Genomic DNA, 22,429 nt, shown 5'->3' on the forward strand with positions numbered 1-22,429 from the left:
CAGACCGTGAGGAAGGATATTTGGGATATTAGACCTCACATAGTTTCCGTCTTTGTTTCTAACACTGCCAATGGAATATTCCTATGATATGACCCAGGTAGCCTTTTAACCATTTACAGCCAGAATCCCTTGTAAAACATGTGAGTGCGCCCTGAAAGAGATCAGTTTGAAGCCTGCAGTGGAAATATTGAGGTTTATTGTGAAAACTGTATGATGAAGCATGCCATCAGGATTTTCTTGAAGGTTGAGAGTTTTATAGGAAAATCACTCACATGCTGGGACTGCCCAGATGGACTGGACTCATGGGGACCCCTTATTTTGATTTATAGAAGATTTATTTTGACCATGCCTAAGTAATCCTAATTGCCTAATCGTAATTGGGCCTAAAGGGTATGATGTGCAGACCTCATTCACATCTCCCTGTGTCCTCTGCTCAGTCTCCCTCATAGGGTAGACCTCCTCTTGCAGTCGCTGGGGTAGGTGCTACACCTGCATGCCTGGAAATTGAGAGGATAAACCAAGTTAATTTTTCCTGCCTTCAAAGTGGTGGATGTTTGTAGGAAGCTGGCCTGGTGTGTGGTGGGTACCTAAGGTACTTGCACCTTATGCCAGGGCAAGATATCCCCTATTATGGTAGTGTATGAGTGTCAAGAAGCCTGGCTCCCTAGAGGTAGCTGTGGTTGAGAAACTAAGGCTTATCTAGGAGACATGCAAAGCTCATGCAGTACCACAGTAGTCACACAGCACTCACACACCTGAAAGAAAACACTCAGTGTTACAGAAATGAAGGTACTTTATTTTAGTGACACAATACTAAAAAGTACCAGAGAGGCAACCCTCCAATAGGAGGTAGGTAACACACTAAGTGTATACACTAGTTACCAGAAATAGGCATAGAAAGTGATAGAAAACAGTGCAAATGCAGTTAGACAGTAGTGACTCTAGGGGGAGCCCAAATCCATATGCTAAAACATGGAAGGCAGACACAGAAACCCCAGCTAGGTAAGTGGAATGTGTAGAGGGAAGCTGGGGGTACTAGGAAACCCCAAAGGTATGCGCTACAGTGCCCCCTAATGAGCCTGACAAAAGGAGTAAATTAGTGGATTTTCCCCTTACCACCCAGAAGGAAGGAAAAGAAGAAAATGCAACACCCAGACAAGACTGCAAGAAATCAGCAGTGGATTCCTGAAGAGGAAGACCTGTGGAAGAAGGGAACCAAGTCCAGAAGTCACAGAACAGTCCAAGAGTAGGAGCTACTACCCACCCAGCTGTGGATGCAGGCGTTGATCGACGGTGATGTGAAGAAGGTCAGCACTGCAGCTTTTGAGTCGGTGAAGCGCTCCTGAGGGATGCAGATGACGTCCCTTGCTGGAAAAAGAATTGCAGTCTGGTGTTGGTGCAGGAATTCCACCAAACAAGCCTTGGCAAAGGCAAATGTTGCAGTTGGTGAAAAGTGGAGCTGCCGGGAACCATCAAGACCCAGGAGGACTCAACCCAGGAGGGGGGAGTCAGAAGGGACCTTCAGCAAGACAGAGAGCCCACAGAAGCAAAGGCAGAACCTGCAGGAGCCCCACAGGACGGGGACACAGGAGTCACAGAAGAACAGCAGCACAAGTGAAGGGTGCCACGCCGCAGGTGAACGACGCAGAGGGCTGTGCATCGCAGGAAGGAGTGCTGAGAGCTGTAACTACACGCAGCTTGAAGATCCCTTGGAGCAGATACAAACAAGCCTTGGCAGCTGCAAGAGGCCTGGTGCACGGGGATACTGTCCTCCATGGGAAGGCGAGGGCTTACCTCCACCATAGTTGGACAGCTGGCAGAGAGTACCAAGAGACTACCCCGGACTACCACCCATGATGCAGGATCCACACAGCTCAAGATGAGAGCAGAGCCACGCAAACAGTTGTTGTTGCAGTAGGTGCTTGCGGATGCAGGTGAGTGACTCCTTCACTCCAAGGAATATTCCTTCGTCCTCCTTGTGCAGACTGAAGACTTGCTGCCCTCAGACGATGTACAGCTGGGGAAATGTTGCAGAAGCTGAAAGAAGCCGTGGAAACAATGTTGCAAGAAGAGCCTTCTTTGTGGATGCAGATTGTTGGTCCCTGGAGGGTCCAGTCGTGGTTAGTGTGTGGCTAGAAGTCGAAGTAAGGCTGAAGAGTAGCCTTGCTGGAATCTTGCAAGCCGAATCTAAGAACCCACCCAAAAGAGAGACCCTAAATATCCCTAAAAAGGGGATTGGTCACTTAAGCAGGTGACCACCTATCAAGAGAGGGCTCTGACGAAACTTGCCTGGCCACTCAGATACTCCCAGAGGTCCCTGCCAACCTTGGGTTTAAGATGGCAGAACCCAGGGATCTTCTGGAGGAGCTCTGAGCACCACCCCTGGGGTGGTGATGGACAGGTGACCACTCCCTTTCCATTGTCTAGTTTCAAGCCAGAGCAGGGATTGTAGGTCCCTGAACTGGTGTAGACTGGTTTATGCACTGAGGGCACAAAATGTGCCCTTCAAAGCATACCAGTGGCTTGGGGAGGCTACCCCTCCTAAACCATGTAACTCCCATTTCAAAAGGGAGAGGGTGTTACCTCCCTCTCCCAAAGGAAATCCTTTGTTCTGCCTTCCTGGGCTTTAGCTATTTAAGCAGCAGGCAGACATAATCTTGTCTGAGGGGCGTCAGCAGCTTGTGCTTCCTGGAAAACCCTGGAAGACTGGTAGGAGCAATGCTGGGGGATCTCTGAGGAGCCCCCAGAGTGCATGGAATCATACTCCCAATACTGGCAACAGTATTGGGGTACAATTCCAACATGTTTGATACCAAACATGCCTAGGTTTGGAGTTACCATTATGTAGCTGGACATAGGTAGTGACCCATGTCCAGTTCACACACAAAATGTCGTCCCCACACTCACAAAGGCCATGAAAATGGCACTGGAGTTTGTGGGGGCATGTCTGCTAGCGTAGGGGTGCCTTCACACACAGGTACTTGCACTCTGGGCTAGGAGGGCCTGCCACAGGCGGGACTTATAGTGACCTGGTGCAGTGACCTGTTGTGAAAAAGGGTGCATGCACCCTTTCACGCACGCTGCAATGGCAGGCCTGCAGAACATTTTGCATGGGCTTCCCATGGGTGGCATAATACTTGCTGCAGCCCATGGGGATCCCTTGGTACCCCAGTGCCCTGGGTACCCGTGTACCATATACTAGGGACTTGTATGGGGGCCCCAGTATTCCAAATGTAGGCTGAAAATGGTACAAGTTACCATGTTAGAAGGGAGGGAGCATAATCACTGGGTTCCTGGTTAACAGGAGTCACTCTTTAAGACTTCTTGCTTTTAAGTCATTCTTTCTGTTCGTTGTCATGTCAGCTAGACATATTACTGAATTTTAAGCCTTCTCTGTAAAACCTCCATTTACATAATTCTTTCCAGGCAAGCTGGTGTTGAGCACAAGGCCTGCCTTCTTGCTAAAGGTGGTTACCCCCAGTCCATCTAGCCCAGTTCATTACCCTTTTAACATTGGAAACATGAAGAGCAAGGCAGTGCATGCCGTTTTGGTGCTTTATGGCTCCAGTGATATCACAAGGTATTGCATGTGGCACTGAAGTGACACTGGTACCTCCCCCCAGTCAGGAATGCTGTTCAAGGGTTTTCAGATTCAGATTGGCTTCTGGGCATGAGCCCATGTTAGGGATTTTAAGATAGGTATAGTATCCACCAGAATGAGCAATACCAAGAGCTAGTTAGCCTTTTTATCTGCACACTGGCCATGCCAGTCTGCCAGTGGGATCAGTAGGTGGAGATTGTGTGGCTTTGCACATCACTTCAAGAGCTGAACAACGGTGCAGAGCCACATGACATCCCCTACTGGTGCACAGGAGTACTGTTCAAAGTTTCTGGATTCAATCTGACTCTTGTGGAATATTCGGAAGTTGACAAATCTGCAGTTAGATTGAATATTCACCTGACAGCCCGTTACAAAAGGTGAGTAACTTGTTCATTAAGGGCCACCTCACTCCTTGCTCTGCTGCATGTTGGGTGAGAATTATATAACTGTGGACATGTTTTAATGATTTATAGGCTCCAGGCAAGGAAGACTTCAGTTTATCTCATCTTGCAAGTTCGCGAAGACACTTCCCAGCTGGGTAGAACGTAAATCCATTATTATTGGGTGGTTAACTACATAAATTGCAAAGTTGAAAATATGGATCATACTGTTAACAAGGGTCTAGTTCTTTGTTACCAGCTCTTATAGTGTTGCTGATTTATCAAGCAAGGTATTTAGCATAGTAATCCAGACTATGGGCCTGATTCTAACTTTGGAGGACGGTGTTAAACCGTCCCAAAAGTGGCGGATATACCACCTACCGTATTACGAGTCCATTATATCCTATGGAACTCGTAATACGGTAGGTGGTATATCCGCCACTTTTGGGACGGTTTAACACCGTCCTCCAAAGTTAGAATCAGGCCCTATGTCATTTATATAAAGACCTCAATATTACTTGCTGCTTCTCTTTCATCATAAATGTTTGAGACATTTATTGGCCTTACCTTAGTTGGACAATTTCTTGTTACAAGTTGGGCATGCAGTACATGAAGGCCATTTTTAATTAGCCCCTGTGCTCCTCAGACTTTCCAATGCCCACCCAGCTGCATCTCTGAACATGGAAATCCTGGCGGATTGTCTTCCTGGTTATTGGGTGTTTTTGCTGTAGTTGGTGATTGGAAAGACATGATTGAATAAGCAAACAAAAAAATGACATTTTATTCTCAGAACAGCCAATGAGATGGAGCCCACCTGACACATTTTGATAATAAGTATATAATATTTTTCTTCAGTCTTTTTCCCCCCCCTTAGCAATGCATGCCCTTTGTAGAGCTATCAATGAGTTGTCTATTTTAATCAATCTTCTAGACATACAGTTTCACACTTATTTTGCATATTTTTATCTGACATCCGTAAGAATTATATTCGTCTTTTAATTAAGAAAAGGGTATATATGTCATGCCATCCAGTATTTGTTACATCTTTAGCTTCTTTATTAGATCTTCTTTATTATCTTCCCCTTTGGTTTCTCGTGCTAAGTGATGCTTTTGACTGCAGCTTTTAAAAGGAGATGAACTACTATGCCTATTATCGCGTAATCCCACTGCTAAATTCTGTGGCAGTAATAATTACTCTTATTGGTTTTGTTGTTTCATAAATTCCTTATAGGTCTGTTTAATATTGATTTTCCTTTAATCTCATTGTATTGGCCCTCTTAGAATTTGTTTTGTTGTGTGTAATCTGCATGTTTTTGGTACGCAGGCCCATGGAATTGAAAATATATTGTATTCTTTGTTTTTGTTTGTGTTGTTCAAGCTGAACCGAAATAGACTACATGTGAACACTTCATTATTTTCTTTCATCCAATTTGGAAGAATTTAGTGGTATATTATTGTATTGTATGGAGACTTTCTTTGGCTATAATACTGCTGATTGTGGAGTGTTCGTTTTGTACTAAGATACGGAAGGTAGAGATAGGCAGACACCTGCATCATCCCTAAACCTGCCTAAAGCTTTTATGGCCATTTGGCTGCCTCAGTTATCCCTAAAAGTAGTCCATTTTCAAACTGTAGCACATTGTCTGGTTATCCCTCCCTCATAATATTTGTAACAAGCTTAAATTTCAAGTTGCCGTAACCTGGTGATATCCCCACTAGTCTCCATATTGCATGAGTATGCTATTGCTTATTCGTAGTTGTTGGTCGATATGCTTTTGCCTGCATTTGTTACATGTGCAACCTACTACAGCGTGGTGGGGCTTTAGGATTTACTGTCATCTCCTTAACCTGTGAACTATGTTGAGGTTTTCTGGGTGAGGATCACCTATTCTCTTTCCATTACTGTCCTATTGCTGTTGATAACTTATCAGATTCCATTTTTCGTTAATAGGAGAGTCCAGGAAGTTTTTTATTTGTTTGCAACGTATGTAATCTAAGCCTTAAATTACTCTTTTGTTACTCTCATTCTTGAAACCTAGGTAAACTGCTGCATGTTAAGACTCTGTTGAAAGTATTCCATAATTTATTTTTTGACACTTGGTGGCATCAAGTTGTACTATAAGCTTGTAGATGTCTAATCTTGCTTAGACAGTACTTGTCTCTGTGGGGCAGTATGAAGCTTTTAAAGTGCAGTCACATAGGTCAAGCTAATCTGTTAATGATTGAGTAAGATTTTTACATATTGATTTGAGATAGATTATTTTACAGAGCAAATTCTTCTGGATCAAGGTGCGCATACTCCTCCGCCCAGCCCCTTCTCAGTACAAGCCTTTTCCAAAGGAGCAAGTGGAAACAGTGTTCAAGGATTTGATTATGGCCTTACAAATGCCAAAGGTAAGGCAGACCTCCTGTTATTGGACAATCTACATTGCATTTATTGATCGTTAAAACCAAAATGTTTGTGACTGTTCATTGCAGAATTGTTTTTATGTTAATTTAGCTTATGTGCTAAGCCTTTCTTCCTGTTGCCTTTTACAGGTATAATAGGTAACAGTAAAATGCCATTCCCTGATTACGTTTTGTATGGTTTACCTGTTTGAAAAAAACCTGTGCTATTGTTCAAAGATGTGGCTGATAATGTATGTATTCACAGAGGAGTTCGTTATGTGTAATACGTTTAGCCCATTTCACTCTGTATCGCATATTTCCACTTTTTGCCACACATGCTATATTCAGATCTATCCAGAGACATCAAAAAATAGTTTATGAACACAACATTGCTGTCTTTTTTTCCAAAGAACAATTTCTTTGCTCCTGAATGTTCATCTTTTGCAATATCCGGGGATGCCTGATAAGACACAGAAGAAAATTAGGACTTTGTATTGGACACCAGAGATGCCATTTGTGTAACAAAACATTGTTCCCCGTTTTGTGCCTTTGCCATCTCTGTGCTCTCCGAAAGCCTGCCTGAGTGCCTCTCGCCAAACTTGCCCCTAGAATTAGACATTCTCCCCCAGACTGGTACTTCACAATCAACAAAACTGTCATTTTTACTGTGATGCCTCTAGTCATCATAGTTAAAGTTTTCTGATTGAGGGTTCACAATCTGTACCCGATCAAATAAACAAATCCAAATATTTGTCACTGTATGATTTTAGCTCCTTTGCTTTGACACCCTCGTGCTAAAATATGTTACGATGGCCCTGTGTTGAGTAAGACTGCATTGGAACAGTGGAGTCATAATGTGCTGCATCATGCAACATAACCCATGGTTGCCTGCCTACTGTGAACCATCTTTGCTCATTCCCAGCATTTGGAGCAGCACAATGTGAAGTTCTAAATTTAAGCACTCAATAATCAAATTCCCTGTAGCATGAAAACCAACCAGGTAAACAGGCGAACATTGCTTAATGCCTAGACCATGTGTTTCAGTAAACAAAAGAGCATAAATGCAGCAAAGACCAAGATGCTTGTGCTGTGGCAGCTGGACTAGAATCCATATCTTTTTTATGACTGTTATTGTCCTAGGAATGTTTCAATCTACCATGATCATATTGACACCTGACTCCATCATTAGGACGCAATGTTTCCAGTTCTGGTCTTCATATGATCAACACACAGAACAATTGAAGAAAGTGAATCAACACACCTGAAGCATGTCAATGTAACACCTCCAGTGCCTGCCTTCACACTGTTTGCCACACTCTGAAGTGATTGAAAGGCTATGTAAAACACTTCATAAAACAACTAAATAAGTACATATTTTTTAGTTCTTTAAAAAAAATATATCCTAAATCCTGATATACTTTGTGGTCAGAATACATATCTGGTGATTTGTGATGGATGCTTCTAACCACAGCCTCACCTACGAATACTCCCTAGACTGGATTGCTTTTAGCAATGCTTCTGCATGCAGCTCCATGATGGCAGTATTTATGCTCTATTCCTGTGTGTGGATCTAGAGCTCCGCTCTCAATTTCGTTGGAGTTCCAAAGCCTTCCAAACTAAATTCAGTGTGCTAAAAAAAAAAAAAAAAAACAATGTCTCCTAAAACATTTCATAAAATCCTGTGAATGTAGAAAGCAGATGTTTGTCAAGGGCCTGCATGAGGTGGGTTTCGCAGTGTAATTTGAAATTGTGCTATAAATGCATCTTCATGCACCCAAAGGCTTCCCAGGACTGAAAAGTGCAGCTATACGTAGTAAGACATAAGTCCAACTCACCAGTACAATTCATGGGCACTGCCTCAATCCCACACCCAAAGCTGTTCCCACAAAAGGATAACTTCAGATGCATACAAAAAAAAGCAAAGCAGGACTCAACCCCTTTCCGCCACTCTGTATCCAGAGAGAAGGTGCAAGGGTGTCCTGATGTGAGTTGATCTCCAGTTGCGGAGCCGATTCTCCCAATTGATGCTGGTGCATCCTGAATTTCCTTGGACATCGATGTTGCTACAGCAGATTGAAGTCTTCAAGAAGGCTATGTTGCATATGTTTGGTGCACTTCTGGCTACCACTGGTGCACCATCTGGCCCCAAGGAACCACAGGAGCCGCCAGAAGGGTTGCCACAAAAGGATCCGTCTCCTGACTCATCTTACTCCTTTGCTTCCAGCCTGGTCTTGACTGATGTTAGGCAAAGCGCAACCAGTCGTCCTAGAGCCTGAACATAAATCAGTGCCAGCTTGAGGCTCCATTATTTTTTCGGCTCTGAACAAGGTACACCACAGGATGGAGATGATTGTAGTGGAGAGAGCAATGGTTTTCTCCACCTTCACAGCAAAGACAACTTTTACATGAATTTGTAAGAGGTCAGTGTGCGTCACACTTATCCTGATACAGCATCTGACTCTCCACCAACTGAGGAGAGTGCGTTATTTACAGTAGAGGTCAGACAGACAACTGATGTCCTGGATTTGCATCTTCCTTCAGTGGAGACCAGAACAGTAGTCCTTAGGAAAAGTTTGCAGCTTTGATCAGCTGCATCTGAGCCCTTGCTCCCTTATAACAAGGACCTAATTGATACCATGATAGGCTCTTGGTCAAAGCCTACCTGCATGTTGGTGAATAGGCAGGTGGCCAGGCTTCACAGACTGGCTCCTGGTGACCTTGATTTTCTTACTAAACATCCCACTCCAGAGAGCCTTGTGGTTCAGGTTTCGACTAGTAAGGTGAACTTCAGTTCATTCCCCACGACTCCTCCAGATACGTAGTACAAGAGGGTATAGGTTTATTGGCAAACACATGTTCTCCTCTGCCAGCCTTTCATTTCAATTAGGAAATGATGTATGATTACCTTCTGGACATGGCCTGAAAGATCTTGGCGGCAGGGCCAGAAGATCTTAGGGGCCTCCTTGGCTCAATGACCGATAAGTCATAGCCAGAAATGTCATTTGAGCTACCCTATATGCTACTGATTGCATGGGAAGGGCAATTGGCACCCCTGTTGTGCGCCGCACAACATCACCTCAACACCAGCCTTCACATCGCAAGCCCCGACAACAGGATCTGCGACGTGGACGCAACAGTACCTCTCACAACAGCCTTGCTGCATCTCGGACCCAACGCAACAATTCTGCTGCGTGACTTATCTTCGGCGCGAATCCACGCAATGCTCCGCAACATAGGTTTTAAGCTGCTTTGGTTCAGTGGCCGCCATTGGGTCCCTGTAGTCAGCCCACACTCCATCATAGTCGGCCTGAACTTTTGACTTTGTCCTGGTTCGGAGCCCAGATATCCATAGTTAGCACTTCACGCTTCTTAGCAATATTTTACTTAAAACCTTTACAGCTCAATATCTCCAGTTATACTTATTGGATTTTTGTTTAGGTCTTGGTTTATTTATTAAGTTTAGATCTAAACTGGTGTGGAATCTTATTGTGTGGTGTTTTCACTGTTTTACTGTTCAAAGTGTTGCACAGATACTTAACACACTGCCTCTAAGTTAAGCCTGACTGCTCTCTGGCAAGCTACAAGAGTGTTAACAAAGGTTAATTTTGTGTTTGCCTGTACCTTACCATGACTAAGAGTGTGGTTGCTGCTTAACCAGAGCTTTTACCCAAGTCAACCAACAACCCAATTTCTAACAAGATTTAGCACTACTTACTCTATATCACCTTTTTCCCTGACCAACTTAAAATGAGGCCTTGGACAGCCTTCCTACCTAAAAGTGTGATGCCAATTCATTTGGGCAATCCATCACCTTGCCAATGTTCTTTGGCCACGCCCACTCCCCTCAAAAGAGAAGGAGAGAGCTTTGTCAGCAGGACCTAAAAGGACTTCACATTTTTTACATTGATCTGACCAAGGAACACTGTGTTAATAAACAGTTTTTTGTGAGGTTCTCAAAAGGGAAGGCTGAGCGGAAAAGTACTCTATTGAGGTGAATAGCCCTCTGCATTAAGATCTGCTATGCACTGGGTACAAAGCAGTTGCTGGAAACCCTTAGAGCCCCATGGCTAAGGCTACCCACTTCTTTGGCATGCACAGTACCTGTCTATGACATCTGCCAAACAGCAAAGTGGACATCAGTGCGTTGCCTGGACCACAAGGTCTGGCAGCAAGGGTATTCTGATTGAGTGCACGCCACCAAGGGAAGTACTGTTTTGATATCTTTTCTGAAGTGAGGACCCTACAATTAGAGCATCAGAAGAGCAAGCTACTTACCTTCTGTAACACTTTATCTTCCAGCTGCAGATTCCTTACCTTTGAATTCTCCCCAAGTGTCCGGCTGGATCTGGAAGATTTTTTGTGATCAGTACCCTCACGTGCTGGTACGTGGCATTGATTGGCTCCACATTCGTGCAGAAAATCACATTGCAGTTCCTGAAAAAGTGCCACCTAGGCGCACCAATTTCAGTTATTTTCTTTTTGTGACATCCATCGCTGACCTGAGAGAGAGCTACCCCTCAATCGTTTTTTGGCTGGCCTTTTCTTTTTTTACTTTCTGTCAAACTTTTTTGAGGTTTATTCCTCCTAGTGTGTCGAGTTGTCATCGGGTAAAATGGGTTTTAAACCCTGTGTATCCTGTCATCGGGTGATGTCGGTGACAGGTCCACACCCCGTGAGTTTGTGGTGTCTGGAGTGGGACCATGACCCGAAGTCTGGCTCCAAGTGCCGGGCCATGCATCCAAAGGCTTTGAAGGAGTGGTCCCTAAAGCTGATGGCAGCCTGGCACAAAACTCTGCGCACGTTGAGTTCCCGAGACCGGTTGTAGAGTCCCAATTCATCGTCATCCTACACCAAGTCCTCGGGACGATCAGGTAAGTCGAGGCACAAGAAGAAGAGAAAGTGTTGAAGCGGTCTTCATCTTCTCCTTGTCCATTGCCCAGTGACTGAGCGTTCATCAGAACGTGCGGCTGGGCCGACTCCGTGCCTCCCCAAGTTTGAGAGCCCTAGCAACACCTGCACAACTAAAGAAATGTTATGAGGCCATGCGTCTCATTTTTGGGCAGTCTGACCCTGTTGGTACTCCTTGGGCTTCATAGGGTTGGAGGGAGCCCCATTGAGTTCCACACTGGCAACTTCGGTCTTGGCGCTGATGGGATCAAGTCCAAGATCTGGACCAGCGCCGGTGGTACCACCTCAGTCTTTTCTGGCACTGGTCCCGATGCCAATGCGCACCGACAGCACCAACCCCTACACGGAGCTGGATGGGCGTTGACTCACGTGGACTCCAAAGTCAGCAGGAGCCTTGCCTTTTAGGTTGGATCCTGAGCCTTATTCTCCTCAGGGGAGGAATGGGAAGGTTTTAAAGTGCCAGCCTTGTGAAGAGAAATGGACTGGCTTGAGAACTTGGGTGAAGCCAGTGGGCAGGACACATCTCCAGATACAGGTGTGTTTTCTCCCCCTACTGTGGCTACAGAGGAGAGAGCCTCTTACGAAATGCTAGTGAGGAGGGCAGCTGAGGTCCTGGACCTTCACAACCCTCAGTAGCAGTCAAGTCTAATCTCTTGACAGAGGTGCTGCAACTGGGAGCTTCAACATCCTAACACCTGCTCCTGTGATACGATTCCACACGGACATCCTTATGGGTACCTGGTCCAAACCCAGCACATGGTCTCCTGTGAATAGGGTGATTGCCCGCTGCCATCGCCTGCACCTGGGGACCCAACTTTCCTCACTCTGCATCCCATACCTGAGAGCTTGATGCTCCGAGCCTCAACTTCCCATAGCAAATTCCCTAACGCGCCCCCATAGAGGGAATAGAAGATGCTGTACTCATTTTGGAAGATGTTTTCTTCCACCAGCCTGGCATTGTGGTCTGTGGACACTGCATGCCTTTTAGGCTGTTACTCCAACACTCTGTGGGACAATGTTGCACAAGTGCTGCCCTAGGCCCCGGAGGAGGCCTGGGCTGTCCTCCTTCAGGCTGTTGCCAACAGGAGAGAGGCAACAAAGTTCACAATCCGTTGTGTACTGGACACGACCGACTTGCTTGGTAGAGCAGTTTCAACTACAATGGCCCTGAAGTGCCATACCTGTCGGAGGATATTTAATGCTTTTTTGGGGGTGTCCAATCTTCCCTTATGGACATGCTCTTTGATGGCACTCGTCCCTTCGAAGAAAAGGCAGATTTGATGTTAATAGCTTCAAGGATTCTTGGGCTATGGCTAGGTCTTGGGCCTCGTGGCAGCACCTCATCCCCCTGGATTTGCATTTCGTGGCTGTATAAGAGGCTTCCAATTGCACAGGTTCCCATCCAGCCACCATGCCGCGCACGCTGCCCAGCCTCTGCATGGGCAAAGGTGGGTATCCACCGACCTCGTGGGTCAGGTGGCCAGCTGTCTGGTAAGTCAGCCTCCCCCCCCTTCAGCAGCCTCTAAACCCTCCTAGTCTGCCTTTCTTCCACCAAGTGCACCCAGTTGGCAGCAGGATTCGCCATCACCTGCCCCACTGGCAGTCCGTTACTTAAGACAGGTGGGTTTTGCAGATCGTCACAAGGGGCTACTCACTCCCCTGCGGACTACCCCTTTATTCATGCCACCATGTCATGACCGGATGACAGAGGATCACCTGTCCCTTCTCTTCAAGAAAGTTGCAACTCTCGCTCCAGGCTGTCATTTCCCACCTCCAGACTACAGCAAACCTCATCCATTTGCTGGGGTTCACTATAAACATGCTGAAGTCGCATCTGATTCCATATCAGAAGCTCTTTGATCTGAGCAGGTCTGGACAAGATGCAGGTTCAGGCTTATCTTCACAAGTGGATAGTCCAGGATATTCAGACATTGATACCGATATTTCAGCCTCTGTCCTGGATTTCAGTGAGAATGAGACTGAGGTTGCTGGGCCTCATGGCCTCCTGCATCCTGTTGGTGATGCATTCCAGATGGCATATGTGGGCTCTGCTGGGGGACCTGAAGTTCCAGTGGGTGCAGCATCAGGGGAATTTCTCTGACATGGTCCAGACCTTGGAAGGAACTGCGAAAGATCTGCACTGGTGATTAATAAACCACAATTGGATCAGAGGCAGATCCCTCTCCATTCCCCAACCAGATCTGACACTACTGCTGTGTGGTACTGCAACAAACAGGGCGGGTGGCCTCATGGACCCGTTGTCAAGAGGCTCTGGGCCTCTGGACATTGCTGGAACAGCAGGACATATCCCTGGTCAACATCTGGCGGCTCTCTGAGTGCCAGAACAGACAAACTTAGCCAAAAATTTGAAGCAGATCACGAATGGTGTCTCCACCCAGAGGTTTTACAAGGGCTCTTTCAGCAGTGGGGAGAGCCTTGGTTGGATCTGTTTGCGTCTGGTGAGAGCGTGAAGTATCAGCAGTTTTGCATGCTGGAGTTTCCAAGATGGCACTTGCTCTGAGACGCCTTTAGTCTCGAGTGGAGTTCAGGTCTCCTGTATGCCTTTCCGCCATACCACTCCTGCCCAGAGTTCTCAAGAAGATCAGGAACGACATGGCCAAAGTATTCCTTGTAGCTCTGGACTGGGCACAGAGTCATGTATCCCAAGCTGCTGAGCATGTCCATCGATCCTCCAATCAGATTGTCCCTTCAGGAAGAAACCTGTCCAATCTCTCAGGCCTTCTTGTGTGAAGATTTGAACTGCAGCAATTGACAGCTTTTTGACCTTCCACCCGAAGTTTGTGACATCATCTTTGCAGCAAGGTGTCCTTCTACCAAAAGGGTGAACACCTGTCATTGAAAGAAATTTGTGGCCTGGTGTACAGACAAGTCTGCTGATCCCCTTTCTGCCCTTCTTTCTGATGTTCTGCTGTTCCTTCTTTCCCTTGTCCAGCAGGGCTCTGCTTTGGGCACTCTAAATAGCTATTTATCTGCAATCTACATCTTTTTTTGGTTGTTTGATCAACCTTCCTTGTTTAAGTCTCATATTGTACAAAGGTTCCTCAAAGGTCTTACCCATCTGTTCCCTGTTCATAATGCCTCAGTGAAATCTTAATTTGGTTCTGACCTTTTTAATGTGCTTTCCTTTTGAGCCCCTCCACAATTGTGCCCTCAGGCTTCTCACTTTGAAAACAGCCTTCCTTGTGGCAGTTACATCTGCCCGCAGAGTGCGTGAGCTACAGACCTTATCATCTGAGCCTCCCTACCTCTTTATCCAGACAAAGTGGTGCTTTGCACTAGGACATCTTTTCTGCCCAAAGTGGTTATGCCTTTTCAAGGCGGCCAATCTATCACCCTGCTACTTTTTACACCCCCCCACATTGTTCTAGGGAAGAGGAGAGACACCACCGCTGGGACCCAAAAAGAGCACCGCTGTTCCACTTTTATTGCACAGGGTGGACAACCAACTCTTCGTGGGGTATGGTAGGTGGGTGCAGTGAAAGGTTGGGTATTGCAGAAGCGCGCCATCCCTAATTGGGAAATGCTGTGACTCAAGATCTGCTACGCACTGGCCAAGAAGCAACCTTTGCAAGCTTGTTCTACCAGAGCTAGAGCTGCAACCACTGCAATTATGGATGTCTGTCAGGCATCAAGGTGGGAATCTCTGCACAGTTTACCAAACACTACTGCCTGGACAGTCAAGTTTATAAGGATAAGCCCTTTGCCCACTCAGTTCTGCAGGACTTTCCTGTTTTTAAATTTTTTTTGCAGACCCACCTGTGGGGATGGTATTGCTTGGGTATCTACTTAACAGTAAAAAACCTGCAGCTAGTTGTCTCTTAGATGGGCAAGTTACTTATCTTTGGTAACGCCTTATCTGGTAGAGACTATATCTAGCTGCAGATTCCTTCCCAACCCACCTATCCTTAGGGCTCTGCAAAATGGATTTCTAGGAGTAGGGAATTCCTTTTCAGGAACCTAGTTTTTGGCACAGCAGTGGTCAGTGTTCTTCATGGGTCCGCGCTTCTGGTGTGGAATGTCATGATAAGAAACTGACAGCATGCCAGGGTGGCACCTATATAGGAACTGCAATGTCATTTCCGGTGCCGATGACTGACACAGGGCTACTGCTCATGAAAAGTCTTCAGGATCCAGTCTGACGCCTGTGGAGAATTGAAAGGTAAGGAATCTGCAGTTAAATATAGTCTCTACCAGATAATTTGTTACCAAAGGTAAATAATAGATTCTTAGTCAACCTGCCTAAAGAACAAGTTAACTATGGAAGTGGCTGGGGCATTTGAGTGTATGACCAACTGGTTATGATTTTAAATGTGGTTTAAAAGCTGATCCATTGTCTGCCATTCATCTTGCCCCATGTTTATTCTTTTATATCTGGTTTGGGTAGTGCTGGTATTTTGAGCCAAGCATGTAACGACATTTAACATTTATTTGTAAAGTGCACGTTCAACCTAGCCATTTTAAGCTACCCAACTCAATGATACTTATTTTATGTATCTCATCAGAAGATTGAAGGGCTGAATTAACAAGCCGGAACTCAAACTTGTGACCATGAGGTCAAACAGCAATTCTGGAGTGGATGGATGACTTAGTCCACTGAGCCACTGAACCCAGTGGTATTTGGCAGGAGTTGTCTGTTGTAATAACTGAGTCAAAATTATTTTGAGTTCTCCCATTATGACTCATTCATATGTGGGCCATTACTACTATTTTGCTTGTTTTGGCTTGTCAGGTTTTTAGTCTAATGCTTCCAATTATGTTATGTTAGTGACATGGAATACCTCTTTTTAAGTAGCTGTGACTGTAGTACTCTAAGTAAGCTGTAAACTCTTTATCTGAACGGGCCACGCACTGTTGTTTAAGCACAAGGTTATTCTTTAAACTCATCCTTCCTTCCTTTTGGACGTTCTATCAGAAGTTCATATGATAAAGGCATTTTAACACCTGTTCATGTTCTTGATGTACCTTTGGAAACTAGGAGAACCCTCTGTGATGATATTCTTTGCAAACACCAGGTCTGGAGCACCCCAAGTTAAATTGCTCATCTGATGGATCTTTTGTTCTTGTTGCTAGTGATAAGCTTAGAAAGGCTCAGCATTTGAGATAAATTGTGTTTTTTATTTGGGGCTTGTATGGAAGTTTGAGCTTAGTGTACAGGTGTGTTTTAAATGTATCTAACCCTTCTATTGTTTTTGTGATAGATCTCAATTGCCCTCCCATAACAAGAGGAAATACATCCTAGGTTTTATTAAAGATATGAAGTCTTAAGTTGGTATTAGTAACTGTTTTATTTATTGCAGGTCAAAGTTATGTTTGCTGCATGCACATAACGGCTGAAAGATGTTACGTTTGCCAAGATGTACAACAGTTCAGACCTGCAGAATTTTTTTCAGAACCTTTTTTTCGTACTGGTTATTGAACCTTGCACTTACGATGGTTTCTTTTATTCATTATACAGGGATTAGTTGTAGACATTCTAAAAGTTGAGAGAGGACATGAAAAACCCTGGTGCACAGTTATGTCTTTTCATGGCCTATCACATTTTTGTTCCACTTCAATAAAGTACAGATAGTTAATATACACTGACTTTGTAGACATTACTTACTTGAAAAATGTATTTTCAACATCGTGCACACAGAGCCAGTATTTTAAATGACACAGTTATCTGTATCACTTTGTTAAACAGACTGGAAGTTTGAATTTGTTCTACTAAAGGAACGTCGACTATTTTAGAACTAGTTGGGCATGTAAGCTTTTCTGTAGCCAGGTGGCCCACAGAAAGGCAGGGAATTAAAAAATGAAGGGTTTGTGTATTTAGTTAAATCAGAGGTAGGTAGCTGCAAAACAAATACAAAAACATCAGTAGTAGGTCTTTGAGCACTAGTCATTTGTTTGGGTGAATGAAGTAGTGTCTCCCCTGTAGAGCACTGTGTTCATAGGCTTTCTTCAGATGAGCTATGATTACCCCTAGACAAATGATGGATTTCGGTAGTGGGTTAACTTTGAAAGCATGTTACCTTAAAAGCTTAAGGGGTCATAGCTTCTACAATTGGTAGTCAGAGTTCCTAAACTGCCGGTCTTGATTCATATTTGTATATTAAGCTCATATGACAAGTAATCTCTGCCATGTTGTTTGATAGGAATGAATAACAGGTTTTAGTTTTTACTGTTTTACACATTGCAGGTGATCAGCTGAGTGGTGTACTGAATCCCATTCAGTCACGGCCTAATCTCCCAGTTCCTTCTATATGTGACCAAGCCGCAAAACTTCCCTCTTCCCTAGTTCACAGTCCATTTGTGTTTGGAGAGCCCCTTTCCTTCCAGCAGTGTCAGCCACCGCTTCGGAGTAAGTCTGTCAGCCTTAGCTGCCTTGCCATTTGTCCATTTCTGAAGCGTTACCATTTCTGTTGCTTACCAGCTCTTACTCACCCACCCATGCCCTTCATTTTTTTCAGCTGTGCTTCTTATGTACCTTGGTGTGTGGCCCTTAAAAAGGTCTCTATCATGCATGTTTATAAACGTGTGTATGTGTGAAAAAACATTTAAGGGTCTTGTGCAGCATAATATTGCTATAGCTTCCATGCAGTCATCCAAATTCATGCAGAGTTTGCTTCTCATCAGTCTATTCTTTACATTAGATAGTCCCCACTATCCATCTTCAAAATCCACTTTTGGAATTTTGTTTTTAATTGAAAAGCAGGTTTTGACTTGAAGTGACGTGTACAAGGAGTGTGTTGGGGAAGTCATTGAGAGGTCCATTTCCCATTTTAATTCTAAAAATTCTGTATGTTTCTATCCTCCTTATGTTTTCAGCTTGTACGGCTGGATGAGGTATTTTCCTAAAGTGTCTGTAAATTGATTTATAGGTTGGTGTACCAATCTGTGAATCTTGGATGTTCTTTCCGATACACTCAAATATAGTTCAATGGGACCTGGCCTGTATTTTCTAAAACCTATGCATATTGGAGTAGCTATAGTTTTGTTTAATACTTACTGCACAAAGAACTCCCTTTGTTATCTGAAGTTGCCTAATTTTAGTTAAAATACTCAATTCGAAGAACAAGTAGATTATTCTTTTGAGAGCATGTCTTTCAGCCGCATTAAATAGTTTACTGCATTTAAATAGTGTGGTGGGTCTAAAATACGATTTTATGATGGAGAGACACAGTGTGGAACAGGAGTGTGTTTCAGGATCTCTAAAATCTATTTTTTGCTGGCTACTGAAGCTTCAAACAAACTCCTGAAATTGACCCTGGAAACTCTTTCCTACTTAAACTTTGACATTCAGAATGGTTCATGGGTTCAGAGGTGCCACCTAATTACTCAATTTAGGGGTGGTAAGGGGAGTGACAGGTACCAGACAATGGGTTGCCTATCTTTAGGGCATCTGGACCCTGCATATGACCACTTCCTATGGGAAGTGGGCATAAACCCTGACCCTAGAATGCAAATTCCTTTGAAAACAAGGTGAAGGAATTGAAAACGTGGTGTCCACAACAGCTAAGGGTGGGACTGACATGATGTGGGGACACCTCCTAATCTTACTAATTTCCCACCTGTCTTTCCACCAAGACGTGGGGTCAGGACAGGGGCAAGCGTACCATCTCTGCCATCTTGAGAGATCTGGGTCGCATAACGAAGATGGCTGGGCCTTTGAAGCTTCTTGCCCTGGAATGCACATCTTACAGGGAGGAGGTGTCAACACCTCTGCCCAGAGCAGACTTTGTTCCTGGCCTCTGAGAGCGTAGGCTCTCACCTCAGGTCAGAAACATTTCTGTGGTGACTGAACTGGTTGAGACCAGTCAGTCAACACAGTAGCAGTCAATAGATTTTTCAGGGTGCATCCCTAAGGTGCCCTCTGGGGGCATGTATTAATAAATCCATCGTTTGGATCAGTTAATGTTTGTTATTACAGGATGTTTGATACCAAGCATCCCTTTGGTCAGAGAAGCCATCATGTAGCTGGGGAACTCGTGTTGACCATTGTCCAGCACATATATTTAGAATGGCTTCCCTGCACACTTACTATGTCTGAGAATCAACAAAGACATAGTAGGGTCATATTTCCTCAAGCTACATGCCCTCACTTGAAACCTAATATACCTGCCTTAGGGCTGGAGGCCTGCTGTAGGGGTGACTTACAAATCTTACAAGTAGTGTTTTAGGGTACCTGGCACAAGTTTGTGCCATTTTGTGTTTTCAGTTTTGGGAGCACCTTGTTACTCAGTCTGCATTGGCAGTCTGCATAGGTTTGGTGCTGAGTCCCTCATGGTGTCTCAAATTGTGCTGCAGCTCTGAAGTGCCCTCTTTGGTGCCCATGTCCTAGGTACCAGTGTTATCAGTTACTAGGGACTTAAAGCGGTACTAAAGGGCCTGTTCACTTGGGGATCAAATGACCAGGTGTCTTGTTTTGGGGAAGGAGCACTGGCCCTGGGGACCTGGTTAGCAGAAACCCAGTGCGCTTCAGTCTAAGTTGCATCTGAAAACCAGGCAAAAAGTGTGTGTATTGTGAGCATTGAGGGGGGGAAGGGGGGGCTGGGGGCTACAGTCACACAATATCCACTGACCTCAAAGCCAATCCCGGATTTAAGCCTGGTCCATTTGGATTTTCCAGGTCTATCAATAACACTACAGTAGATCAGTTCATTCAAGGAGGCCATTTTGTGAATCTTCAGTATTTTTCCTGGATCCCTCTCCCGAGGGGCAACCAGTTAGTCTGCCTGGCTGATCCATCCTGATGCCAACTGTGTCCCTTGACCCCTTTACAGGGTCATCCCCGACTTCAGGTCCGATGTCTACTCCTAGGCCCCACATGGCACTACGACTGATGCCAGAGCCCCAGCACGGGCCCTAATTACAGAGGAACCAACAGTCCTTTTAGACTCCGAAGGAATTCTTTTGCATCCTCCACCGAAATCGCTCCACTTTGCCTCCTCGTGTACTCTGATTTAGAGATGCTGTTATTTCATTGTAACTTGCCGACACCAATAATGACAACACATCGCTGGTTTATGATTAGAACCCGTTTTTAGGCAATCAAGATGCTGATGGCCTCAACACCAAATCAAGACACTTGTCTGTACTCACTCCATCCTAGCACAGCCTAAGAGGTGTCTTCCTCCATTGCCATGGTGATAAGGAGAGCAGCGGAGGTTATCGAAGTACAACTACCTACCATAGAGGTCAATACAGATGTCCTCACAAAGGTTCTCAAACCAGGGCAGACCTCACAGTAACTGCTTTTACTCATGGATACCCTGCTGAACACCTGGACAAAGCCAGGATCTTGCTTGTGAGTCAAAAGGCAGGTCGCAAGGAAACACAGTACTGCCACAGGAGGTCCTGCCTTTTTTCTGCAGCATCCAACACTGAGAACCTGGCAGTCCAGGCCTCTGCTAGCAGGTTTAACTCCAATGCCACTAAAATTTCTAAAGAGCTGAGGTATATGCTCCCTGCCTTTTGTTAGATTCAGTGAGAATGTTATCTTCGTTTTGTCCCACTGTAAGGGCATCCATTGAAGTTGCTCATGGCTTCAGTGTACAGTTAACAGCAATTCTTTGTGGCTATTGTTTTGTCTGATAGGATTACCTCAGTTCCATTTTGGTCGGTTACTGGACGGTACCCGGTTTATCTGATAGTCTTATTGCTGCAGACTCCTTACCTTAGAACTATCCCAGGGATCAGACTGGATCTGGAAGATTTTTCATGAGCAGTATCCCTGCACACCAGTAGCTGGCGTCGTTGGAGTCTGCGTGCATCATCTGCAGCAGATATGATGTCCGCAGCACCTATATAAGTGCCACCCAGGTGCGCCAATGTCACTTTTCTTTCCTTGCCAGTCAGCGACGATCCTGCAAGAGCTATCCCTTCAATGTTTCTTGACTGAGCATTTTTCAATGTTTTGTCGAAGCTTTTTTGAGGTTTACCTACTTGTGTCTCAGGACGTCATCTAGGGCGGTGGGCTTAAAGCCCTGCAGCGCTAGTCACAGGCACATGTTGGTGACGGACCCACACCTTGTTTGCCTGTGGTGCCTCCAGCACAATCATGACTCAAAGTCGAGCTCCGACTGCTGCGCGATGAAGCCGAAGGCTTTGAAGGAGTGCTTCCTCAAACTCATGGCGGCCCGTCATGCGACTCCGTGCCGGTCAAGGTCCTGGTTGAGAAGAGGTTCCCGGGAGTGGTTGTGGAGTCAGAGTTTGTCCTCCCATTCAAAATCTATGGAGAGTGCACATTCTAGGCCTCGCGCCTCAGTTGAGCCTGAGCCGTCTCTGCACGTCCCAGAGTTTCTGTGAACTGCAGTGATCCCTGCCCAACTAATAGAACTCTATGCCTCCATGTGTGCCATATTTCGGCAGGCCGACTCGTCAGACGCGCCTTTGGGACCCATGGGGTCAGCAGGGGCCACTGTTGGTGCTACACTAGCAGCCCAGGCACCATTGAGGCCGAAGGAATCCATTCCTGGTTCCCGACTGACGCCAGTCATGCCACCTTGACCTTGCCCAGCACTGGTCCCAATGCTGACGCTCCTGGCACCCTCTGGCGATGCCATCCCCTTTTTGTATCTCCTACTCTGATATGGAGCCACAGGGGGTATGGTCAATGCTGTATCCAGCGCCATCAGGAGCCTTGCCTCCCAGATCAGATCCTGAGCCACATTCCTTTGGGCTTTGTCTTGGGGAGGAATGGTAGGGGGTTCACTGGACCATTTAGAGTTCCAGCCTTATGTCTAAGATGTGGACTGGTGTGAGGAACTGGGTGAAGCCAGTGATCTGGATACTTCATCAGATGTTAGCAAGCTTTCTCTCCCTACGGTGGCTACGGAGGAAGGAGCATCATCTGCAGTGGTGGAGCGGAGTTCATTGACCTTTAGTTGCCCTTGGTGGATATTAAAACTAATGGCTTGAAAGAGGTTCTTCAGCCAGGAGTCTGTATGCGAACCGCCCCTCCCTTTTAATAAAGCCTGCACAGATGTCCCCTGGGTACACCACCCCACTCTGGGGGACACAAGTTTCCTCATGCAACACCCCACATCTGAGAGTTTGGTGGTCTAAGCTTCCACCACCATGTCCACCCTGGCATGTTCCCTACTGCTCCTATGAATAGGGAATCCAAGATTCTAGAGGTACTTAAGAT

The 22,429-nt window shown here is 45.5% G+C and overlaps 1 protein-coding gene across 17 annotated transcripts in view; it reads left to right on the top strand.

Annotated features, from left to right (window-relative positions):
* Positions 1 to 22,429, top strand: part of MYCBP2 (MYC binding protein 2) — a 1,769,078-nt gene that overhangs the window by 1,229,120 nt on the left and 517,529 nt on the right. For 9 of the 17 annotated variants that reach the window (XM_069205243.1, XM_069205235.1, XM_069205244.1 and 6 more), the window contains one exon: positions 6,238 to 6,375. In XM_069205243.1, coding sequence (XP_069061344.1) covers positions 6,238 to 6,375 — 138 coding nt within the window. The remainder of the gene's footprint in view (positions 1 to 6,237; positions 6,376 to 22,429) is intronic. The other 8 variants (XM_069205245.1, XM_069205247.1, XM_069205248.1 and 5 more) reach the window with 1 other exon arrangement.

Source organism: Pleurodeles waltl, chromosome 8 (genome assembly GCF_031143425.1).
Source record: "Pleurodeles waltl isolate 20211129_DDA chromosome 8, aPleWal1.hap1.20221129, whole genome shotgun sequence".
Taxonomy (NCBI): Eukaryota; Metazoa; Chordata; class Amphibia; order Caudata; family Salamandridae; genus Pleurodeles; species Pleurodeles waltl.